Genomic DNA, 24890 nt, shown 5'->3' on the forward strand with positions numbered 1-24890 from the left:
ACACTTGATGTGTCCCAATAATTTTCCAAGATGATGTGGATCATTCTGACTTTTAAATCACCCCTGGTGAATAAAGATATGTTCAAAGTTCAGTCTGTAAAATGAGGACCCTCCAGCTCAGAGGGTCTCTGCATGTCCATCTGACTTGTCTGGTTTCTCTGATGCCTGCCACTTGGGGCTCTAAGGCTCCGAGGGGCTCAGAGCACTCATGGACACTGAGGCAGGTGTGCCAAGGGCTGAGGGTGACCTCTGGGGAGCAGAAGGGCATTTGGACTCTACATGAAGTTGACTCGTCGTGGCGTGACTGATTTTCAGTGTCTCCTCGGAACTGCCCTGCTGGTGTGGTGAATGGCAGGTTTGGGCCTGATTTCCCAGGAACTCACTTCTTGGGCGACCTCCTGCAGCTGTCATTTGCCTCATCCCAGCGGGACCTGTTTGAGGATGGCTGGCTGGAGTTTGTGGTCCGCGTGTATTGGTTGAAGGCTCGGTTCCTGGCACTGCAGGTTGGTTCTATTATCGGCTGCTTGGGGAGCGTGCCCTAGGACCGAACAGGGAGGGAGAGAGCTGGGTGCATTGTTGAAGCTGTGTGTGCGCGTGTGTGTGGGGCCTGCCTGGCACAGTGTGAGGAGGTGGGATCTGTTGGGGAATTTTCAGCATCTCAGAAATCCCAGCATGGCCACCAGTCTATAAAGCACGTCAGCACAACCACAGAACCCTGGAATGGGTCATCTGTGCCCCCTGGAGACCCCCCACTCAAGATTGCTTTGGGGTCTTGACCCTTTATGTTTTCCCGAGAGAGCCTGAGCAAGTGCATGAATGGATGCAGAGCTTTCTAGAAGGAAATTAGTCACCTATTTGTGTGAATTCTCAGAAAACTTCCCCTCAGAGCTTAGTCTGAAAGGCCAGGGTGCACTGGCTGTTACCCAGCATCTTGCATGTGGTGGTACCTGGTACACTGTGATAGAACGAGTAAAAGAGTGCCACAGTTGGTTCGGGAATTGGGAAAGGCCTAGGTTCTAATCCTGGCTCTGCTATTTATTAGCTTGTGATCTTGAACAAGATAGTGAGCCTTGCTTAAGTGTCGTCAGTGTCCTTACCTACCACGTGGGGTTAACGATACCTCCCCTTAAAGTTGCGGTGTGAATCAATCATTCGTTTGTTCATTCATTCAGCAAATACTTACTGAGCTCCGGCTATGTGCCAGGCACCTTTTTAGGGGGTATAGCAGTAATTGGATAAAAGCCTGCCCTCATGGTGCCTACAGTCTAGTGGGATCAGGAAGGTGAGGCACCTGGCACAGCACAGTGAGTTCCTGTCCTTCTGCCTCTGTCCCTTGACTGCTTTTCCTTTGACCAGGGAGACATGGAGCAGGCCCTGGAGAACTATGACATCTGCACAGAAATGCTTCAGAGCTCCACTGCCATCCAGGTGGATGCAGGGGCTGAGCAGAGAGACATCGTCATCCGCCTGCCCAACCTCCACAACGACTCAGTAGTTTCCCTGGAAGAGGTGAGTGGGAGTGTTTTTAATGGTGTGTTCTTGGTCAAAGATTTATTCTGAGTTGGCCCAGTTAGACTAGGCCTGACCTGTCCCTGAGGACCAAAAGAGCAGCCCACATGCTGAGCAGGGGTCCTTCCTTCCTGAGGAGGGCGGAGGGGCCTGGGAGAGGAGCTCTGGCACACAAGGGCCCTGTGGACTTGCAGGCATACCCCCACAATGGAAAGCTCTTCCAGGTGGCAGGCGGCAGGGGGCAGGAGTGAAGACGTTTGCTGGTACGATTTAGAGTGATTATTGCTTAGCTCTCCGGGCTGCATGTGGCAGCAAGCCCAGTGGGATTAGAGGGAAACTCCAGCAGAGGCAGACCAGTGCTGATCTGGCCATGGGGCTGGGTCAGCAGCATGTGGCACGTATGCCAGGCTCTGTCGGGTTCTAATGCTATTCTCACTACACAGCCACAGACCCTGCTGCAGTTCCCTGTCTGTGACGTGTCCACGTTGGCTAAAAGTGGCTTTCAGACTCTTGCAGAATTGTTTCTGGGCAAGACCAAGAAACAGTTGCCCCTGCTGCCTACATCCTGGGGGCCACCTGTGAGGAGCGGGTTCTGTGGGTCCATGGCATGTGCCCACCTCTGGCCCAGGGCTCTCCAAGTCTCTGGTAGCCTGATGCTCCATGGTTCCACGAGTCTGGTTCACTGAACTATGACCACAAGGCTGTCCAACTATTGGCAGACACTTTTCTGGAACCTCTCTGCTGCTGGGGTAGTTTCTGTTTTTCGGTCTGTTTGTCTATTAAAGAATTGAATGCCTTGACCTTCATAGAAATACCTTTTATGAAGTATTGGCTTAATGTAAATGGTGATATATTAAGGGGGAGTCTAATTTTGTATTCCTCATCTGGGTCTGATAAATGCAAACACTGGTCGAATTCAGGGAGAGTGTGAGGGGTTTGTCATCAGGCAGCAATTCCAGGCTTCTTCCAGATTGATAAGAACCTGAAGTCGCTGGAGCGGTGCCAGTCCCTAGAGGAGATTCAGCGGCTGTACGAGGCTGGTGACTACAAGGCCGTCGTGCATCTGCTCCGCCCCACCTTGTGCACCAGTGGGTTTGACCGGGCCAAACACCTGGAGTTTATGACTTCCATTCCCGAGAGGCCAGCCCAGCTGCTGCTGCTGCAGGTGTGTGCTGCCCGTGTCCCCCTCGCCCACTCATACCTTCCTTGCTTGGTGTGGGTTTATTCTCTGGAGGCTTGGAGGTAGCCCTCAAAAACACGGACCTAGAAGAGAAAAGTGGGAGTGAAAACTGCTAACTCAGCACCTGGGAAGATGCTAGTCAGAAGTTACGGGGGAAGGTTGGAACCTAGGAGTACAGCTTCTAGGGTTCTCTGTGGCTCAAGGTAAGCCCACACTTGGCTCTGAACTTCTGCATAGTGGAGGAAGAAGGAAGATAGTTAGGATGTCAGCCATCCATCCACCTGTTTGTTCATCTGCCTGTCTTTATTACTTTTTAAATTAGCTATTGAATAGATATAAAAGTGGATAAAATATCTGTAACAGTGTAAAGAATCAAGATAAAATACATACCCCGTGTACAATCACATAGTTGAAGAAAAAGAACGCCAGTGTGGTATTTGAAGCCATGTGCCCTTGCAGCTCCCCCCACGCCTCATTCTTCAGGAAGTAAACCCTTACTGATAGCTCACCAGGCACCAGGATATCTGCTGGGCACTGGGCAGTTACCCAGCCTCTCTGTGCCTCAGTTCCTCATCTCAGAATGGGGGCGATCATTGTCATTACTTCAGAGCCTGTTGTGGGGATTATAGAAGTTAGTGTGTTGGCACCATATGGGTGCTGGCTGCCATCGTTGACACCATCCTCAGGAAGCGTAGAGTCTGACGCGGAGATAGACACAGAAGATGATAAACTTAGTGGTGTTGAGTAGGCTGGCGTCCTGTCCCTTATGGCTCACACATTAATCACATATTTATTGTCTTACTGGGTCCTTCCCTTTCAATTTTGAAAGAGCCTGTAGTCTCCCAGGCTTTTTGCTGAGATTACATGAGACATTGTAATTATTAACTTTCTTGAACTGGGAAATATTCAAGAGCTGCAACTGTGGAACAAATGGAGGCATCTCTGCCCTGGTGAAAGGGGATGAAAGAGTTCATTCTGGGAAGGAAAGGAGGGAGGGAGGAAGAGAGGGGAAAAGGGAAAGAGCTTCCAGCTCCTGGCAGAGGGGGTCAGGCAGGCCCAAGCTAAGATCAAGGGATGAGATTTGTCTCGCCTCAGTGACCATGGCAGGCTGGGGTCAGGGGGTCCACATGACTGTGTGGGAGGGACAGCTGGGTGTACCCAGGGAGGCCAATGGGTGGGGAGGAGGGGAGAGGCTAGCCTTCTCTGCCTCTCTAAGATGACCTCAATGGCTCAGATGCTTCTTGCTCCTGTCATCTAGAACTCTGGGGTGTGGTAGGATGCTCCCTTGATGGGACAGGGGCTGCCGCTTGGTCGGTCATTGAGCAGTACTAAGGGCAGTGGTAGGGCCTGGGCCAAGTGCTGGGGAAGCTCCTGCTTTTCACAGATAAGTGCCTCCTGATTTTGCTGAATTTCCTGTTGAGGGAATGTATTCTCTCATTGATTTGGAGTTCTTTTTATTTGTTAAAGATATTAATGTTTTTCTCATCAAACGTTGCAAATATTTTTTCCCAGTTTGTTGTTTGCTTGTAAGGTGCAGCTTTTATTGGTTTTTACAACATACAGAAGTTTTGAATTCTTATGTCATCAAATCTTTTGATGTTTTCAAATGTTTGTGACTTTGTTCATTATATTTAGACAGTCTTTCCAAGAATGGAAGAATATTCATCCACTCATTCCACACACATGGATTGAGTTTCTACAGTGTGCCTGGCACTGGACAAGAGAGAGAGGCCTGCTCTGGTGGAACCTGTGTTCTAGAAGGGAGGCAGACAAGAACCATGTCAACAAATAGATAAGAAGCGTATTTACCTTTGTTTTTTTCTAGCGGTGTCAATTTTGCAGCTAACTTGCTTCATCCAGCTTTTATGGAGGGGTGGGTCTGACTTGGAGTCCTCCCCTCTAGGAGTTGGAAGGCTCTTACTCCCTATTTAGGAAAGCTGCCGTTTATGTTTTTCAGTATAGTTGTATAGTTTTCTTGTGGTTGAGTTGATTTTTAGTCCTTAGCATTTTTGGTTGCTATTTTGAGCAGGATCTTTTTGTTGGTCATTATGTTTTCTAATTGTATGTTTCTGGTTTATAGAAACCCTGTTGAATGTTGCATGTTTATTTGGAATCTAACCACTTCACTGAGTTCCCATTATTTATGATAGTTTCTGTTTTGTTTTGGGTAGATAATCATGTTGCCCATAGTCAGTGGTAATTTGCTCTCCTCGTTTGTTGGCAGTCATTCTTCTGCTTTCTGGCTTTTTCTGGCTTGAGCCCTGGGGATTATGTCATGTTGGAGCGCTGCTGGTGGATCTTTGTCTTGTCCCTGACTTTCACAGCCACTCTGGCTGCAATTTAAAGTCAGTAGTCTTTATCCTGCTAGAAAATAGTCCCCTGCCCCCTCACATGTTTGGCATTTGAGGAGTCAGCTCAGGCCTTGGGGCTCCATGCCTGCACCCTGTGGGCTCCTCATGGCCTCCTGCTATAAAAAGTGCTGGTTTTCTCTAAAGAAGCCCCTGTGTTCCTGGCAATTAGGGCTAATAAATTGGGGGTGGTTTTGATCTGTGTTCAGATCTTGCAACGCATCCCGAAGGCAGTTTGGGGTGTTTCTACCCCAACACCTGTCTGTGTCACCTCAGAGCATGGCAGCTGCGCGTGTTGAGGCAGGGAGGAGCTGCTGCCGGGTCTCGGCTGTGGCGAGGTTAGAGCCGGATGGGGTGCCGGGCAGCAGGTGCTTCCTGCTAGTCTAACAGGCCACCTGCCAGATCTGCGAATCTATAGCCAGGCTGAGTGTCCCCACGCACCAGCTCGGTGATGAAGGAGCCTGAGACCCGATGTGTTTCAGTGGGTTTGTTCTAGAACAAAAGGAAAGGGAGCTTCACGAAAAGTGATGGCTCCCAAAGGGGATTCTAAAATAGCCATCAGAGCGCAGCGGATGTACTGAGAGCTCCTCCCCATGTGGGGTGCTGTGCACATCACTCATTTAATGCTTACGGTCCCTCCACGGGGCTGAGGTGGCCGAGGCTCAGAGTGGCTCAATACCTTGCTCCACCTGGCACCTAGGGAGGAGGGAGACTCAGAATGATGGCGTCAGCACTGCTTGGGCCGTTGCCCCTGCTGTGGCCTTGGCTCAGGCACCCCTCCACAGACAGTCCATCCCTGGTAGCCTGCCCTCCCTGCTGGGACCCTCCAGGGCTTGGCACTGGATGAGTGTGTGACTGGGTGGCCTGGGGCACAGTGGCTCGGACTGAAAACTGACAGGAGATGAAGTCACTTAGCCTTACCTTGGCTGCTTGCTAGCTCTTGGGCTCATCTCAGGGTCCCAGCTGTATAAATGAGGAAACTGAGGTGCAAAGGTCCAGCACCTTTCTGAAAGCCCTTTGGCTGGTGGCCCGCCATGCTGTGATTGCACACAGATCACCCTGTGCCCTGGAGACACCTCGAGGCTGTGGGGGGCCTGCACTGCCCCTTTCCTTTAGACTGCCCTGCGTGTCTTTGTCCCCAGCTACCTGCCCCTCAGTCCTGAGGACCGGGTGTGGTGAGCGTTGTCACAGTCCTCTCAGTGCCTCTTCCTCCTTGCTCCTTCCTGTGCTCAGGACTCCTTGCTCCGGCTAAAGGACCACCGGCAGTGTTTTGAGTGCTCTGACGTGGCTCTGAACGAGGCGGTCCAGCAGATGGTCAGTGCGAGTGAGGCTGCCGCCAAGGAGGAGTGGGTGGCCACAGTGACCCAGCTGCTGCTAGGCATCGAGCAGGCACTCTCGGCGGACAGCAGTGGCAGCATTCTGAAGGAATCATCCTCTACCACAGGCCTCATCCGGCTCACCAGCAACCTCATCCAGGTAGCCCCTGGTCCCTTCCTGCCCTGCCCAGCAGGTATGGCTCTCTGACGTTCCCCTTCTTCATAGTTCACCAGCTTCAATTGCGAGTTAGGCAGCCCAAGGGGCTGCGTTGGCTTCTCTTGCTGGAGGAGGTAGGCACCTCAGGCAGTGGGTGGCTGTGCACTGGCTGCAAACCTTCCTGGGGCTGGTCAGGTCTGGGGGTTAGAGACAGTGTAGCACTTGGCACCACAGGATTCTTCCAGACCACTCACCCCGGAGAGGAGGAAGCAGGCTCAGAGTGGGAGGCCCTGATCTGTGTGCCACGAGCCAGAAGCAGAGCTGGGGCTGGAACCCAGGCTTCCTGTTTCCCACCAGGGCTCTCACCACCCCCATCGTCTTGGCATTTGTAGCTGAGGGGTGGTCACAGCACCCTGCATTGTCCAGGCAGGCTTCTGGTGGCCGGGACCACCAGAGCCAGCCTCGGCTCTCTCCTCACAACTCCCACAGGCTGTCATCAAGTCCTGCCAAATCCTTGTCCTTAACATCACTATCGTTTGTTTCTCTCTTCCATCTTCACCGCTCTGCCTTAGCCCAGGCCACTGCCATCTCTTGCCTAAACTGTGGCAGCACGCTCCCCGTAGTCCTCCCTGCCTCTCTACCCTTCCAGTCCAGCCACCACCCTGCCATGGAGGCACTTTTCCAAAATGGAAACAAGAATGTGCTCCTCTCTCCCTTTAACCCTTTACATTCCCTCGAGTGCCTGTCACCTAAGGCGCATTGATCCACCAGCCGCCCTCTCCACCCTCATCTTCTACTTCCTTGGCCATCTCTCGGGCCTGTGTGGCCTCTGCCTGCACTCTTGTCCTCTGCCCCCACTTCCTGCCCTCTCTGGGGGTCAGGCACACCATAGCCACTCACCTGGAAACCTCTCTGAAGGTCTCTCCCCCTCTCTGTCCCTAGCCCTCCTCTGCGACCTCACTACGGCCCTCATTTGTTGTAACAGCCATACTGATCCTTAGCTCTCCAACATTTGTCTCTGGCTTTCTTCCCCCCTGGGCACTCCACTGTGCCCCATTCACCTCTGTCACCCTCACCTCTGGCACAGGGCCCAGCACACAGTAGGTGTTGAAGGCATCAGGAACTGCATGTGGCATGAGGGAGGATGGTCAGAGCTGGCTCCTCTGACGCTCTGTTGTTGGGCTCTGTGGCACTCTGTGTGATGACATGATGGGATGCTGCTAGGTCAGTGTTCCCACATCAAAGCAGTGGGGATGGGCAGGCAGCATGCCCTCTGCCCCTACCCCTGGTCTGCCCTAGGGACTCATCCTAAGGCGGGGAGGAGCTGGCCCTGCTGTGACATCCCCCATTCTCCCAGGTCATTGACTGCAGCATGGCCATGCAGGAGGAGCCCAAAGAGCCCCACGTCTCCTCAGTGCTGCCCTGGATCATCTTGCACCGGATCATCTGGCAGGAAGAAGACGCCTTCCGCTCCTTATGCCACCAGCAACAGCTCCAGAACCCGGATGAAGGTGCTGGGAAGTGGGTCTGGTGGGGGTGGGCCCTGACCTATGTGTCCTTGCCTCTTGCCTCTTGCCTCTGCCCCAGGGCCCTGCGGCTCTATCCAGGTGCCGTGAGTGGGCGTGGGGCTCAGTCAGCAGGATTTTTCATGGCACTTGGATGGAGGCATGGGTTTCCCCTGTATCCTTCCTCAGGGAGCTAACTGTGCAGTGGGGTCAGGAGGCAGTGGGCGTGTAGAATGTTTCATGTCTGGTGCAGGTGGTGGTGCAGGGGATATGACAGTGTGGTCAGTGCTTATGAGGAGTGCCAACACTGCTGTAAGAGGCCTCACATCTGCTAACTGCTTTAATCCCCACGACATCCCTGTGAGAGGGGCAGCCCTGTGCCGGCCCTTGTACTTAATCTCTATACCCCACGGCCCCTCCTGAGTGTGGGCCAGTGAGGCCAGGAGATGTGTGCAACTGGAGGGCAGCACGGAGCAAGCACAGGTTCCAAATCCCAACGATCACCTCTTGGCTGTGTGACCTCAGGCAAGTCATGTAACCTCTCATCCTCTATTCCCCATGTCCATGCTGAAAATAACGGTACCTGTCTCAGAGAGTTGTTCCAAGGACAAAATGATGTCAGAAAGCCATCACTTGCCATGGCAAATAGTGCCGGCACGTGGGGCTGCTGAGTGATGAGTAGTCGCTGTGAATGCAGAAGCCGGAGAGGGCCAGCCCAGGACCCCTCATGGAGATGGCACTTGAGCCGGGTCAACGCAGTGGTAGGAAATGTGGTTAAATCAGTAAGTTACATAACAACAGCAACTAAAAGACATTTAAGCAAAGATTGCCTGTAATTCTACCAAATGGACTTTTTTCCCTTTGGTGTTTTTGCATTTTCTATCTAAACTTGGCCAATATGCTGATACTTTTTTTTTTTTTTTTGTGAGGAGATCAGCCCTGAGCTAACATCCGCCAATCCTCCTCTTTTTTTTTTTTTTGCTGAGGAAGACGGCCCTGGGCTAACATCGGTGCCCCATCTTCCTCCACTTTATATGGGACGCCGCCACAGCATGGCTTACCAAGCAGTGCGTCGGTGCGCGCCCGGGATCCGAACCAGCGAACCCCGGGCCGCTGCAGCGGAGCGCGCGCACTTAACCGCTTGCGCCACCGGACCGGCCCCTGCTGATACTTTTTATGTGGCTGAAATTATAATACGCATATTTATGTATTTATTCAACTAGCTTAAAATTAAATTTATTGGGGATTTTTCCTTAGTAATTTGAAAAATCGAAGAGTGGAGAGGAAAGAAAGTCATCTCTGTTCCAGCAACCACAGAGTTAACATGTGGTTTGTTTCCTTTCATTCACTCTGTCTGTCTAGTTTGTTTAGTCCCCGGCTGTTTATCAGCTGCTCACTGCATGTCAGGTCTCTATGACTCTGGCCTGATAGGTCTGTGGTGGGAAGAGACAGACAGGACCACCAACAGCGCCAAGCCAGTGTGGCCTTCTGGGAGGAGTGCCTCCTGCTGTGGGGTGGGGGCAGGCTTGGGCTGAGGCCTGATGGGAGCGCAGGGGCAGAGGAGGACGCTGGGGAGATGGGGCAGTGTGAGCAGGGACACAAGAAAGCCGGCCCATGTGGGTTGGACATGGGAAGGGGCCAGGCTGAGAAAAGCTTTTATATCTTATTTTATAAAGCTATTTCCATTTTGCTCCATAGTCTTTGTAATGGTGATGAGAGGTGCCCTGCTTTGCTGAACCATCCCCCTGCTGAACCCTCCAGATGACTGCATTGTTTCTCTCTTACAGGTCAAACTTTAGTGAACGCCTCATGCATACCTTTTTCCTTCTGCTGAATTAATTTTTTTGGATAGATTTCTAGGACGAGTATCTTTAGAGCTCTTGACAAATAGTACCTTTGTGTTTTCCAAAAGGGTTTTAGTGGTGAAAAAAAAATTAAGATTTGCAACTACAAATGTTTATTATTTTTCTTACAAAAATAATACAAAAAGACTTTTGGATTGAGAGTCTCCTTTCCCCCCAATACAAACACAATATAGTTCTGTATGCAAACACAATATAGTTCTTAAAAACTGCCAGTAAGCAAACAAGGAAAGGAGAATAGGGAGGTGCCATAAAATTTGCAAGTGTAGGCCAAGGAAAGAAATCAAAGATTCTGGTGACTGGCAGCAAGTGTGGCTCCTGTCGCCTCCTCTACCCCCACTAGGAGAACTGGGAGAAGATGGTAAATTGACAAAAATCCCAGGAAATATTATTAATATCCTCTTATTTGTAGAGAGTGGGCTGGTGGGGAAGGCCCTCCATATTGCCCTGGGCTTTGGCAGAGACAGAAAGGACTGCTGGGTCCAGCCATCTTGCAGTGACCACACTGGGTTGAAGGAAGGGGCCCAAGGATAAAACATACTTCGGGCCGGGTGGTGAGGGACCTGGTGGAGAACATTGTCACATACGGAGTTCCCTGGAAGCAGACGCTGAGATGGTTTATTAGGGATCACTACTTGTGAAAGGAAGGGGAAGAAAGCAGGATAGGGGCAGAGGGAGAAGTTGAACTGTGATGCAGACCTCACAAAGCCTTGGCCAACCTGGCAAGGAGCTCTAGAGTGAGAGTTGCCCATTCAAATTGCTGCACCACGTTAGATGGAAGTAAGCAGGCCTTTCCACTCCTGTCTCACTCAGTCACTGGATGTGGCCTCCACAGGAGGTGTGTAACCTTGGATGAGGGAGTCTGTGCAGCTGGGGCTGTCTGCTGATGCACTTCTCTCACTGGGCAGCAAGTCCTACCTCAAAGGGGATCTCAGAAGAGGGAACAAAACCTTGGTCCTTCAGCAAGGCCTGCACGCAACCCTAGTCAAGCAATCTCCCTTCTTCCACCTCTACAGACACAGGCTACGGAAAAGTGGATTGAGAGCAACACCTGCTTTAAAATTATGGCTTTAAGGAAAGGGAAAATTCATCTTATATTATGTGGGAAAGTAGCCTAGACAGTTCATTCATGGTATATTAGAGCACTTACATAGTCTGGAGGAACTGACTAGCTGACCATGAGCAGCATAGAAAGAAATGACCTGGCAAGTATGCTAACATATTGTAGCCTGCCTCCACCCTGTGTGGGGGACAAAAAGGAAAGAAATGATATACTGTGCGAAAAGCAGGTGAACTCAGTCTGGAAGAAAACATACAACAAGGAACAGAGGCAGAGGCCCTGTAAATGATTTGCACAAGAAAATAGTTTATTAAAAAATTTGAGCTGATAAACAGAATGAAATTAGAAGGAAAAATACAGAACTAAGGGAAAACACAGCAAACCAAATCTCACCATTATAAACTAATAAAACCAAAACAGCAAGGAACAGAGTGAATATGACTGAAACTGAAATGAGTGGGTGTGATTAAGAGCTAAAAGCATCAGAGAGAAGATGATAGGTGTGGAAAACAAAGATGGTGCTGTGTAAGGATAAGTGGTGCCCCGATGGAAACACTCCAACAATGAAAAAGGAGAAGCAACCAACCCAATCTCAAATACAGGAAAATTTCTCCCAATTGTAATAAAACTGAATCTGCACATTCGGTATACAGTAAATGCCAAGAAAAATTGATACACAACAACCTACATCAAGATACATCCTGGTTAAGGATCTACCTTAAGAATAAATATGTTTTAGGTTTCTGAACTGAAAAAGCAATTTATCCTCATGGGACAAAAAAATGAGACTCATTTCAGATTTCTCCATCGCAGCATTCAGTGCAGTTGAGGTGATGTCTGTATGTCTACACAGATGTGATGTAAGACATCTAGCCAAATAGCAGTAACAGACATTTATAAACAGGGATTCCAGCTCCTGTGAGTGCTTCTTAAAAACTCTCCTGGAGGATGAGGTCAGTAAACCAACGTGAGTGAGAATGAAATTCCTCAGGAATGGAAGATCCATGGGAAAGAACTTGTGATGAGCACCAAATCCATTTAAAATTGGAATTGAGAGAAAGCAAGTGGGGTAATTATGGTTGCAGAACAGAATGTAAATGTTGTAAACCTGGAAGTGCTACAAATAATATGCAGAACAGAATTGGGAGATGGGAGGAAGAAGGAAGTGTTACAGAGCTATCACTGATCTTGTGTCATAGTCATTTGATGCTGTTGAAAGTGGAAACTAACTTAAAAGACCTATAAAAAACCAGAATGGCTTGAACTTCTTAATAATTTTCTGACTTTTTTTAAACATTGCTTTTCATACCTTTTTGACTGGGACTGACAAATAGTGAAAAGTATGAAACCAATTTCATGAAAGAATCCTTACTCTTCTGGGTGTGGTCCTCTCTAGTATTTTCTGTTCTAACAGGTTCTATCCTAATCCTCCTCAAAAATGTTAGTTACAAGTTACAACCACTAATGAGTTATGGCCCAGAGTTTCAAAAGCATTGAGGGATCTTTAAAGAAACTAGTAATGGTTCTAGTGGTGAATAAATATTTAACTGAAATCTGGTAGTTCTTTTTTCTTCTGTAATACTCAAGTAGACCTAAATATAAGAATTTTTAATTTAAGAATGGTAAATGTAGTGTTGGTTCCATTGTTATATATTATTTCTCTCTCTTTTTCAAAATGTCTCATGTATGCACAGAAAGGTGCTTCCAGTGATGTTCCCCGCATGTCAGCTTTAGTTATGGGGGCTGAGCTGGTGGATGAAGCATTCCTTCTTTATGCTTTCCTGTATGGTTTGAATTGTTTTTTGATAAGATGTATTACTTTAGTAAAACCAGTCAAGCAAGGTATTACTTATTTAAAAAGACAGAAAGATAAAAAAGGAAAGAAAGAACAATCTGTGGCCACCTTGGTTAAGACAGAAAAGCCCACAAAAGAGAGACTGAGCCCCGCAGCTCCCACACATGTCCCCGTGCTAACTCTGTCTGTCGGTCTGGTCTTTCCCCAGCGATGGCCGAGACACCCATGCTCCCATCCTCCCTCATGCTGCTCAACACAGCCCATGAATATTTGGGCAGGAGGTCCTGGTGCTGCAATTCAGATGGGGCTCTGCTGCGATTCTACGTGAGTGCTGCTGGGGCTCGCTTGGCCTTCCCTTGTGCAGTGGGGACTGGCCTCAAACTCCAGGTGGATTTTGATCCACTAGTCGTTACTGAGTCTGTTACATGTCAGGCACAGTGCCAGGCCCTTGATAGTAATTTTAGAAGTAATAATTGTGTTCACTACTGCCTTCCATTGTGTCTGTTTGCTGACTACCACTCATCATGCCAGGCTGCAGGTGCTCAGTCAATAGCTATTGCATTCATTCAGCCAGTAAATATTGAGTGAGCACAAACAGCCTTCCTCTCACGTGCCAGCTGTGATTGACTGGGCTTACTGGGGATAAGCAGTGTGATCCCTGCCCTCAAATCTCACTGTTGAGCGTGAGGCCAGGCAGCACACAGATGAGTTACAGAGCATGGGAGGGGCACCCAACTCACCCTGTCATGTCTATTAATAAACGTTTTAGTGCAATATAGCCACACCCATTTATTTACGTGTTAACTCTGGCTGCTTTTGCAATACAGTGGCAGGGTTGAGTAGCTCTGATAGAATCCACATGGCCTGTGAAGCCTAAAATATTTACTATTTGGCCCTTTAAGGAAAGGTTTCCCGGGGCCGGCCCAGTGGCATGGTGGTTAAGTTCATGCGCTCCACTTCAGTGGCCCGGGGTTCGTGGGTACGGATCCTGGGCACGGACCCACACAGTGCTCATCAAGCCATGCTGTGGCAGACGTCCCACAAACAAAATAGAGGAAGATGGTTACGGATGTTAGCTCAGCAACAATCTTCCTCAAGCAAAAAGAGGAAGATTGGCAACGGATGTTAACTCAGGGCTAGGCATCCTCACCAAAAAAAAAAAAAAAAAAAAGAAAAGAAAACAGCCAACCCCTGCTCTATACATTTTCAGTGAGCATACCCTCTCTACAACTGCAGACTCTCTCCCAGTCCTCTTGATCTTCCTTGTCTGCCCTGTGCTTTCCCCATGGCTCTCATCGCTTTCTAGCATGCCATAGAATTTATATTTATTGGTGTGTCTCTTCTCCATTGAAATGTAACTTCCACAAAGGAAGGATTTTTGTTAGTTTTGTTCACTGGTGGATCCAAGGACATAGTAGGTGCTTAATACCTATGGGCTGAATGAATGAACGAGACTAAGAATATGTATAGAGCTCATGTATGTGTAGGGCTTGATAGTGTGCAAAGCACTTGTGCTGAGGACATGGAGACTTGGCCAGGAGACCTGTCTGGCTGGCTCAGGGCCCTAGAGCTGGTTAGTGTCCAAGGCGGGCTCCAACCCCAGCTGTCAACGCCTGAGTGTGTGCCCTACCCGTGAGCCCCGAGGGCCTCTGGGGTACTCACCCCAGGTCAGCTTCGTTCTCCAGGACCATTTTTGGAAGAATTGTGCCAGACTGAGTCTGTAATGCTGCCCAGGAAATGGCGACTCCCTTCTTCTGCCTTCCCTCTCCCTATTAGAGAGTGCTGGGACATTGTTTACTTCCACAGGGTCGCCTCCACAACCCAGTCACCCTTTTGCTCACTGGGGGCAAGTCGAGAATGAGTTTAGTACGTTTGCAAGCTGGCATTGGGTGGGAGTGGTGCTGAGAGGGAAGTGCAGGCTGAGGAGGCGAAGGTGGGATGGTCCTACGCCCGGTTTTCCTTAGTCTGTGTCTTTTTTAGTAGAGCATGAATTCCAGCTGCCAGCATCTGCCGTTTGAATTTGAGGAAGTAGAAGTGATATGAGTACTGCTGTGTTTCATTTTGTAGCTCCTAATTTTCCTGCCCAAGATCCTCCAACTCCTGCAGCAATTTCACCCTTGTGGACGCAGCCCCTGCTTATTAGCTGTGCCCTCTCTCTGCTCAGTGCCTGATCATTCTCATGCCCTCTGCCTGCCACACTCTCTCCCAGGGTATGCATGGCTGGCTCATCCTTTCCTTCCTGCCATGCAGGTCTCAGCTTAGAAGGTACCTTCTCAAAGAGGTCTTCCCCAGCCTTACCACTACTGGACAGCCCTGCTATTTGTGTCTGTGTCATGTGCCCCTCCCCCAGCAGATGTCATCCGTAAGACTAGAGACCTTTTCTGTCTTGCTATCTGAGCATCCCTAGGGCCCTGAGCAGTGCCTGACATAGATTATTGGCCAGTTCGTGTTTCTTGAATAAATGAATGAACGAACTGAAAGACATGTGTTCATTGATCCAGAAACGCTTCCTGAGCACTCATCATTCTGGGCGCTGTGGGGGTTATGAAGTTGAGTACTTTATTACTGCCTTTTCTCATTGCCCAGGTTTATGGTCTGCAGGTAAAGAATTGTGTCTTGAGAGTGCTTTGTGGCTGACGTAAGGGAGACCTTTTGTGTGGATTGTTTTCTCTTCTTGGATAGAGTGGAATGTTCTCTGAGGGAGAAATCCTCTTGGATCTCATCTTTCTTGAGTTAGTGTTTCTTTTCATATGATCTGTTTGTGTTGATGAATTCTTATCCATTCACCCACACTCAGCTCAAATGGCCCCTCTCCCGTGGAGCCTTTACTAGCTTCTGGACAGTCCCTCGTACACTGTGTCCCATGTACCACAACCCAGATTGTGTACACATTAACCATCTGCTATATTTGCTGCAGACCTGTTTTCTAATAGAAATAAAAAGTAACAGGAAGGAGAGCATGCTCATTACTCTCCCTTCCTCATTCTCTTGAAGTTGGTGTGTATCTTTTCATCCATGTTTTTATGTTACATATTGTGTATCAGTAAACAGTACATAGTTGCATGTGTTTTTAAATTTTATATACAAAATATCTTATTGTATGCAGCTTGCTTTTATTTATTTTAGTTCTCTGAGATATAGTCACATTGATACGAGTAAATCTGGTTCATTCATTTTCATTGCTTTATAGGATCTTATTGTGTGAGTATACCAAAATTTAGAACTTTTTATTATGGAAAATTCCAAACATATATTAAAGTAGAAATAATAGTATTGTGAGCCCATATACTGAGCACTGATCAATAATTAATTCGTAATGCACAGCCACCCTCTCATCTAACCCTATCCCACCAATCCCACATTATTTCGAAACAAATCCTAGACATTATATCCCTTCGGCTGTGAATATTTGTTACCATAATACTTTTTATCCATTCTCCTAATAATGGCATTAAGATTGCGTATCCGTTTTTTTGTGTTATAAACAGTATCATGGTTAACATCGACCACCAAGTTGTTTTATGTGTACATGTGAGAGTTTTTCTAGTGTGAATTCTTATCAAAGGAATTACTAGGTTACAGGGTTTGCACATTTTCAACTTTAAAAACTGTATTTTCAAATTGTTTTCCAAAACAGTCAAACTAGTTTTATACTTTTTTTTTTTTTAAGATTTTATTTATTTATTTTTTTCCCCCCAAAGCCCCAGTAGATAGTTGTATGTCATAGCTGCACATCCTTCTAGTTGATGTATGTGGGACGCGGCCTCAGCATGGCCGGAGAAGCGGTGCGTCGGTGCGCGCCCGGGATCCGAAGCCGGGCTGCCAGCAGCGGAGCGCGCGCACTTAACCACTAAGCCACGGGGCTGGCCCTAGTTTTATACTTTGGATGGCAGTATGGGAATTCCTGCAGGTCCCTGTCAGCCCGAGGTACTACAGACCTAAGTGTTGATGCCTGTCTGAGAGGATGAAATGCTATTTCTTTGTTCTTAAGTGTTCTTTTCAATAATTTATGATTATTAGTGAGCTTGAGTATCTTTTTATGTTTATCGGCCCTTTGGGTTTCCTCTTTGGTGATTTACCTGTTCATATAATTTGCCCATTTTTCTATTGGGTTTTCTTTTTCCTATTGATTTGTAGAGTTCTTTATGTACTCTGAATTTCAGTCTTTTGCCTGATATATCTTACGTGTGTGTACGTGTGGGTGTGTGTGTGTGTATTTAGTTCTATTTCTACGCAATTTTATGTGGTGTGTCTTTTTTTTCTTTTAATTAAATATTGTTTTTTTGATTATGAGCTTTTATTTTATTTTTTGTGAGGAATATCAGCCCTCAGCTAACGTCCATGCCAATTCTCCTCTTTTTGCTGAGGAAGATTGGCCCTGGGCTAACATCTGTGCCCATCTTCCTCCACTTTATATGGGACGCCACCACAGCATGGCCTGACAAGCGGTGCATTGCTGCACGCCCGGGATCCGGGATCCGAACCCCGGGCCACCGACAGTGGAACGCACGCACTTAACCGCTAAGCCACGGGGCCAGCCCCTTATGTGGTGTGTCTTTTAACTTTATGTGTCGTGTTTGTTTTACAGAATTATAAATTTTAATTTCAAATTTATCAGTTCTTTCCTTTATGATTTGTGGGTTGGGTTTTTTTTTTTCTTTTTTTTTTGGTACTTTAAGAACTCCTTTCCTCACACCAGATTATAAAGATATTCTCTATGTTAATCTAAAAGTTCAATTTCATTTTTCACATCAGATCTTTATTCCACCTGGATTTTATTTCTGTTTGTAAGACAAGGTAGGGATCTATTTTACATTCCATATGGATGGCCAGTTGGTTCATACCGTTTATTGAAGAGTCTATTCTCTGCATTGATTTGTAAGGTCCCCTCCGTCCTCTGTCCCTATCTATGAGGGTTTGTAGTTGGGCTCTGTTCTTTCTTTTGGTTTAGGTATCTTTTCCTGTGCCAGTACCATATTGTCTTTGAGAAATCTTGGTACCTGCTAGGATTAATCTCCTCACCAACTATTCATCACATTCTCTGGGCTATTTTGGCCCTTTCTTCTTCCACAACATTGTAAGATCTGTTCATAAAGTTTTATGAACCCCCATGCCCCACCGTGGAATTTGATTGGAATAGCATTGACCTCATGGATTATTTTGGGGGAGGGCTGCCATGTTTATGTGATTAAGTCTTTTCAGTCGTGAACATAGTATATCTCTCCATTTATTTAGGTCTTATACTTTCATATCCCTTAATACAGTTTTATAATTTTTTCTTTAAAACTCTTATGTATATTTTGTTAGATTTATACTTAGGTATCATTTTTTTATTACTATTGTAAATATTTAAAAATTAAATTTTCTATCTTGTGTTGGCAGGCCTATAGGAACACTTTTGAAAAAAATAAATTTCTCTTATGCACAGCTCCTTTGCTTATTGCTTTTATTAATTCTAGTAGGTTGAGATTTCTCAAATTTTTCTATGTAGACAGTCAAATTATCCATGAATAACTATTGTTTTCCCTCCTTTTCAATCATTATAGTTCTTTTTTTTTTCTTATGCTCTTGGCCAGGGGTCAGCAAAACTTTTTCTGTAAAGGGACAGAGAGTAAGTCTTTTAGGCTTTGTAGGCCACCGAGTCTCTGTCGCAACTACTCAGCACTCCCATTGTGGCACAGATGCAGCTGCAGACAATGTGTAAAGACAACATGGAAAAACTTGTGGATGCTGAAATATGAATTTCATACATTTTCATGTGTTACAAAATAGTATTCTTTGGATTTTTTTCAATCATTTAAAAATGTCAACACCATTCTTAGCTCCTGGGCTATGTAGAAGTAGGCAATGGCAGGATCTGCCCCATGGGCCATAGTTTGTCACCCTGGTCTAGAGTGCTCTCTTTTTTTTTTGAGTAAATTTTAAACTGTCAACTCTGTTTCTTGGCTGATTAAATTAGATTTTCTCTTCTTAAGTCAATTATATTTTTGGAATAGTGCCCACATAAGCATAAAGTTGTTCATGGTGTTTGCTCATGATTTAAAAAGTCTCTGTGGTGCCTCTAGTTATGCCCCCTTTTTCATTGCTAAAATCATTTATTTGTGCTTCCTCTCTCCTTTTTTAAAAAAACAATCTTTCCCAAGGTTTATCTAAATTAGTTTTTTCAAACTATCAGCTTTTGGTTTACTGGTCTAGTGTTTCTTTGCTTTTTCGTTCATTAATTGCCACTTTAATGTTTATTATTTCTTTTTACTTTCTTTGGATTTATGTGGTGTTTTCTTTTTGTTTGTTTGTTTTTTTTTTGGTGAGGAAGATTGGCCCTGAGCTAATGTCTGCCAATCCTCCTCTTTTTGCTGAGGAAGACTGGCCCTGGGCTAACATCCATGCCCATCTTCCTCTACTTTGTATGGGACGCCACGAGAGCATGGCTTGACAAGTGGTGCGTCATTGTGCACCCGGGATCCGAACCGGCAAACCCCAGGCTGCCGCAGCGGAGCGCGCGCACTTAACTACTTGCGCCACCCGGCCGGCCCCTTATGTGGTGTTTTTTTCTAACTTGTTGAGGTGAAAGCTTATTTCAGTGTTCACTCTTCTAATACGTGTATTGAAGGTTATAAGTTTTCCCCAAGTACGTTTTTAGCTGCATGCCATCAGTTTTGACATTTCATATTTGCTATCTTTATGTGATTGATTTCTAATTTTATTGAATTTTGTTCAGAGGATGTGGTCTGTATTATATCTTTCTTTGGTATTTGTTGAGACTTGCTTTTTGTCTAATTTTGGTAAAAATCCCATGGATGCTTGAAAATAATGTGTGTTTGCTGATAGTTGGGCATAAAGATAGCTGTTGGTTCTCACATCCATAGACGTCACCTGTTGTTTACATCCTTGTGATCCTCACTACTGTTTGTCTGAGAGAGATTCCCTCAGCCCTGATGGGACTTACCATCTTCCATTATAACTATTTTTTTAACTAACTTCCCCTCCAGTGAAATCTGAGCTTCCTAAAAGCAGGGACTATGTCACACTGTGGTTAGCTGAGGAGGTGCTTGGTAAATATTTGGGGAGCAAATGAATGGCTAAACGAATGAGTGAAGAAGTTCCTAAAGGGCATATAATATCTTCTAGCAGCTGGTAGAAACTGACTGGGTATACAGGAAGGCAGCTTGGCAAGCCCTTCAGGAGGCCACTGCCGGAGGTGGGCCCACAACAGCTCCCAGTGAGGGTGACAGGCCCTTTCCAGCGAACTGGCCCAACAGACACGGCCTTCTCAGGTTAACAGAGCTGATAGAGTGGTGGTCTCCCTGGTGCCCCTGCTGTGCCTCTCCTCAGGCATCTCTTCCCTCCCACCATAGGTGAGAGTTCTCCAGAAGGAGCTTGCTGTGTCCACCTCTGAAGACACACACCCCTACAAGGAGGAGCTGGAGACAGCCTTGGAGCAATGCTTCTACTGCCTCTACAGCTACCCCAGCAAGAAGAGCAAGGCCAGGTACCTGGAGGAGCACTCGGCCCAGCAGGTGAGGGCGCTGCACCAGGCCCACTGTGGGTGAGTGGGGCTCGGGGAAGCAGGGGCTCTGAGCACTCCTGAAGGATGTCGGATTAGCCAGCATTCAGCTCTGCGGTCCCAGGTTGGACTTGGCATCAGGAGGACGAGAGAAGACACTGGTCAAAGGAAAAGGGTCTTCCTTGCAAAAACTACATTCATAAATGTAGACTAATCATTCAAAAATGCAGCATGGCCGTTTTCAGTAGATTTTTTTTCCAATTTGGATATTACAAATAATTCCATAGAAATTTTTCATTTCTTCTTGTTGTTTTGGTTTTCAGAGCACTATTGGGTATATTATCTCATGGCTCCTCAATACTGTCAGTTATTTTCCGATCTTATGGATTCCATCCCCTAAATGTAAACTTGTTTGGACAGGGGCCCCGCTGTAGCCCCTGCAGAGAGTGTGGGCCCATCCTAGCCCAGAGCAAGCACTTGGTCAATTTTTGTCAACCAGCTGACCAGTAGGGCAGCTGAGGCGTGGAGAGGGTCAATGGCCTGCTCAAAGTCCCCATTGGTGATTGATCCCACCTTCTGGCTCTGCCGTGTGGACGCATAAAGTGCAGCCCCCAGTTTCTCACATTTGTTTTTATAAAGACCAGGCTTCTGCCAGTTCATTCTTCTGCTCGTCAGACACTTGGGTTTGAGGATTACAGTGGGCGTGCAGATTTTTTAAAATATACAGGACTTGTTTTAGCCTCTCTAATATGTTGTAATCTTGTCTGCCTCAAAACAGTGCATTTCTGTGGAAGAACTTTTTGCTTTGTGCTTTACCCTGACTGCACTATGATCTGCCTTCTGTCTTTTTTCAAGGTGGACCTTATATGGGAGGATGCCCTGTTTATGTTTGAATATTTTAAGCCCAAGACCCTTCCTGAATTTGACAGTTACAAAACCAGCACTGTGTCTGCTGACTTGGCCAACCTCCTGAAGAGAATTGCCACCATTGTGCCCCGCACAGAGAGGCCGGCCCTGAGCCTGGACAAAGTCTCAGCCTACATTGAGGGGACCTCAGCTGAGGTAGGAGCTGATGGTGAGGGTGATGGGGCTGCATCCCATCCCCTTCTCTTCCAGTACTGCTGCTTATGTGCCTTGGCTTCTTTCTTTGCACCAAAAGTCAGGGCCATGAGAAGCTGTCCTCTGCTGATGCGAATGGTCCTGGGTTTGCAGCATTATTGGTCACACCTGAGTCCCTGCCTCCACTTCCCCTTATCCTTGCCCTCTCACCTGCCAGGTACCCTGCCTCCCAGAAGGGGCTGACCCCTCCCCTCCAGTGGTGAACGAGCTGTACTACCTCCTGGCTGATTACCATTTCAAAAACAAGGAGCAGTCCAAGGCCATCAAGTTCTACATGCACGACATCTGCGTCTGCCCCAACAGGTCGGTGACTGGGTATGGGGCCAGGCTGGCTGCAGGGAGCTCAGCACACTCTTCCCTGGGCCACTTTGGGGTTTCCCTGCCCATAGCAAATAGACCAGGGAGAAAGGAAGGAGAAGATGGTTTAGCATCTGCAGTTACTAGGAAAGGCACGTTCTCTGTAAAAAGAAGACCAGCAGAGAAGGCTTCTTTCCAGAAAACACCTGAGATGGGCATTGGAATCAGAGAAGGTAGGAGGTGTCCATCTGAGTCCAGGCCTGCAGGGCAAGGAGGTGCTGCCTAGGTCCATTCTGTTCGTTTTGTGCTGCCTCCTTTCCTGGTTCCTGGCCCTGGGAAGTTGGCTGATGTGTACTCTTGCTTCTTCCACTGAAGCATCTTTAATTATGATTATTTTCTTATTTTTGGTGGGGGGAGAAAGAGTAGTGGAAACCACTCAAGCAGGAAGTCCTCTTTCCTTGCTCTGATGCAGTGCATTGTTGGCAGTAGCGATTGTCACGATGGTCAATGTAGGAGAGGCCATTGTACATGAGGCTCATGCTTTCTTCCCACTGAGCCCTGGTGGCTTTTTCTTAAAATGTAGTGATTGGCCTGCTCGTCCTAAAGGGCCCTGCTAAGCTCATAAAGTTGCCTGATTGAAAGGGAATATTTTCTCATGGCTGCCACAGCCTTAGGTCACGGTCAAAACAAGACCACCTTCTGTGGCTGACCTGCGTCGAAAGTATCCAGAGTAGCATCTGTAGGCAGCCCTCCTGGAGGTACCAGGGGTCAGCCCACAGTGGCTGCCCTTGGACTGTGGGTGAGCATAGATCCACCCTCACTCAGGGGAAACTGGAGAGCTCTACCTTGTCAGGACCCACCTGGCCAAGGGGAGAGGGGCTGGGATCTGAGGGGAGAACCCAGTTTGCGTGACTTCTGTATCTTGTGGCAAAGGTTCTCCCAGATCCCCTTTTGCTCAGCCTGTGGTTTTCTCCAGGCTGGAACCGTGTGCTGGGCCCTGGCTGTCCTCCTCAGGCTCGCTGTGGATCAGTGCAGTGGAGCAGACCTGCACTCAGGCTGGCTGGGTGCTCACTGCACGAGACGGTGAATAGTCACGTCCTCTACACCACTGCCTCCACGTCTGAAAAATGAGGGTGATAACACCCCTCTGTCCCTGGGGAGGCAGGAGCCTGGCGTGGCACCTCTCACCTGACAGCCCTTCAGTCAACGACATGAGGGTCATGATGGCTCAACTGGGCCTCCCTCCAACCTGCACACCCACCTGTTCAGAGGGTATCAACCTGTCAGGCCTGGCTCACTGGGAGCCCTGCCAGAGAAATGGGGTCTCCTGTGAGGACTGGCCCCAGGGCCAGGAGGGTCTTGGTGGTCTGGCCCTGGGCCTCCTCCATTCTGGCCCCAACAGGCAGATGCCAGGGGAGACTTGGGTTCAGTCTGATCTTCTATGCTAGCTGAAGTGGAAGTTTGGATATTGGTTTTTTTCTTTAGATCTTCTGAACCCACTGGGTACAGGTGAAGCCGTGGCAGATGGCTGGATGGATAATAGGGTGTTCTGGCTGCAGTGTTTGTTGGTGATTCCTGCAGGAAAACAGTGTCATGAGGACACTAGTGACAGTGTTTTCCTCCACCAGTTCACCATTCCTTCTGCTCTTGCTGAACTGGAAATGGGCCAACTTGGCAGGCATTTCGTAGAGTGGCATTTGGGAAGGGGGAGGATGGGAGAGGCCCAGTACAGCTCATCCCTCTGCCAAAGAGAGCACTCTGAGCCCAGTGCCAGGACCAGGCCTGCCCTGCACGAGTAAGAGCCCAGCACAGGGGAGAGAGGGAAGAGGAAAGATATTTGATTTGTTTTTTAAAAATTAATGGCAGTGGCTGGCCCACTGGTGTAGTGGTTAAGTTTGCGCACTCCTCTTTGGTGGCCCAGGGTTCACAGGTTTGGATCCCAGGCGTGGACCAATGCACCGCTTTGTCAAGCTATGCTGTGGCGGCGTCCCATATAAAGTAGAGGAAGATGGGCACGGATGTTAGCCCAGGGCCAATCTTCCTCAGCAAAAAGAGGAGGATTGGCATTGGATGTTAGCTCAGGGCTACTTTTACACACACACACATGCAAAAATTAATGGAAAGTTAATGTTTGGCTATACCTAATACAATATAGCTTTCCTTAATTTAAATTCAGGTTAACTTTTTTTGTTTGCATTACCACAGAGTGGGGAGTAAACAAGGCAACAAGATTTTTGTGTTCCACCATTTCGTATTAATTTCCTAAAGATTTTTACAAGACTTTTAAAAAAATAAATGAAGGGCCGGCCCCGTGGCTTAGCGGTTAAGTGCGCGCGCTCCGCTGCTGGCAGCCCAGGTTCGGATCCCGGGCGCACACCAACGCACTGCTTCTCCGGCCATGCTGAGGCCACGTCCCACATACAACAACTAGGAGGATGTGCAGCTATGACATACAACTATCTACTGGGCCTTTGGGGGGGGGTGGGAAATAAATAAATAAAATCTTTAAAAACAACAACAAAAATAATGAAAAGCAAAATAAACAAACAAGTAAATAAAGCCCAGTGCAGTGTGGCTCTGAACTCGTCCTCCTTCTGAGCTCACGTTGTCACCAGCCCTCAGACCCCCAGCGTCCCTGTAGGTCAGCACTCCCCAAGTGTGGGCTATGCACTGCTCTGCTAGAATCAGGAACCCACAGCAGGACATGGCTCTTGGTGGCACACGGAGGAGCATTTTAAGTTTTTGTGATGATGTGTCTATGTTCTTGGTTACTTCGTATCTGTAACAGGAGATAGTGGTTTCCATTTTGGTACTCATGCAGGCACATGGACATGCACTGTGATTGGTCCCTTCCCTCAAGGCAAGGGCAAAGGGAGTTACTGAAGGCCTCTGGGAATTAAGAGAGGAGACTACTTAGTGCGAAAGGAGCTGGCCCTGGTGGAAGGTCCCTGACAGGGTTCCCGTCTGAAGGGAAGTTTGACACCTACCCGCATGCTCCCTGCTCCAGGGTGACCTGAGCAGAGCTGGGGAAGACTCGGTAGCCCCGGATCCCCAGGCGCCTGAGGAGGAAAGAGTATACTCAGAACCCCACACATAAAGGGTGAAGCCTTCAGTTTTGCTGTCCTCCTGTCGTCTTTAAGCTGTCAGGTCTCTTACTGCTCCTTTGTTCTCACCTTCTCTTTGGATACCTGGAGTGCAGCAGAAGCACGTGTGAGCTTCACAAGTCTCCTCTGTCCTT

General features: G+C 47.8%; 1 protein-coding gene across 10 annotated transcripts in view; it reads left to right on the forward strand.

Moving 5' to 3' along the window:
* CABIN1 (calcineurin binding protein 1) overlaps positions 1-24890 on the forward strand; it is a 156034-nt gene that overhangs the window by 39518 nt on the left and 91626 nt on the right. For all 10 annotated transcript variants that reach the window (XM_058531936.1, XM_058531945.1, XM_058531940.1 and 7 more), the window contains exons 14-22: positions 316-503; positions 1357-1509; positions 2480-2674; positions 6271-6513; positions 7868-8021; positions 12941-13056; positions 20088-20249; positions 21092-21298; positions 21513-21658. In XM_058531936.1, coding sequence (XP_058387919.1) covers positions 316-503; positions 1357-1509; positions 2480-2674; positions 6271-6513; positions 7868-8021; positions 12941-13056; positions 20088-20249; positions 21092-21298; positions 21513-21658 — 1564 coding nt within the window. The remainder of the gene's footprint in view (positions 1-315; positions 504-1356; positions 1510-2479; positions 2675-6270; positions 6514-7867; positions 8022-12940; positions 13057-20087; positions 20250-21091; positions 21299-21512; positions 21659-24890) is intronic.

This window comes from Diceros bicornis, chromosome 35, assembly GCF_020826845.1.
Source record: "Diceros bicornis minor isolate mBicDic1 chromosome 35, mDicBic1.mat.cur, whole genome shotgun sequence".
In the NCBI taxonomy this organism is placed as follows: domain Eukaryota; kingdom Metazoa; phylum Chordata; class Mammalia; order Perissodactyla; family Rhinocerotidae; genus Diceros; species Diceros bicornis.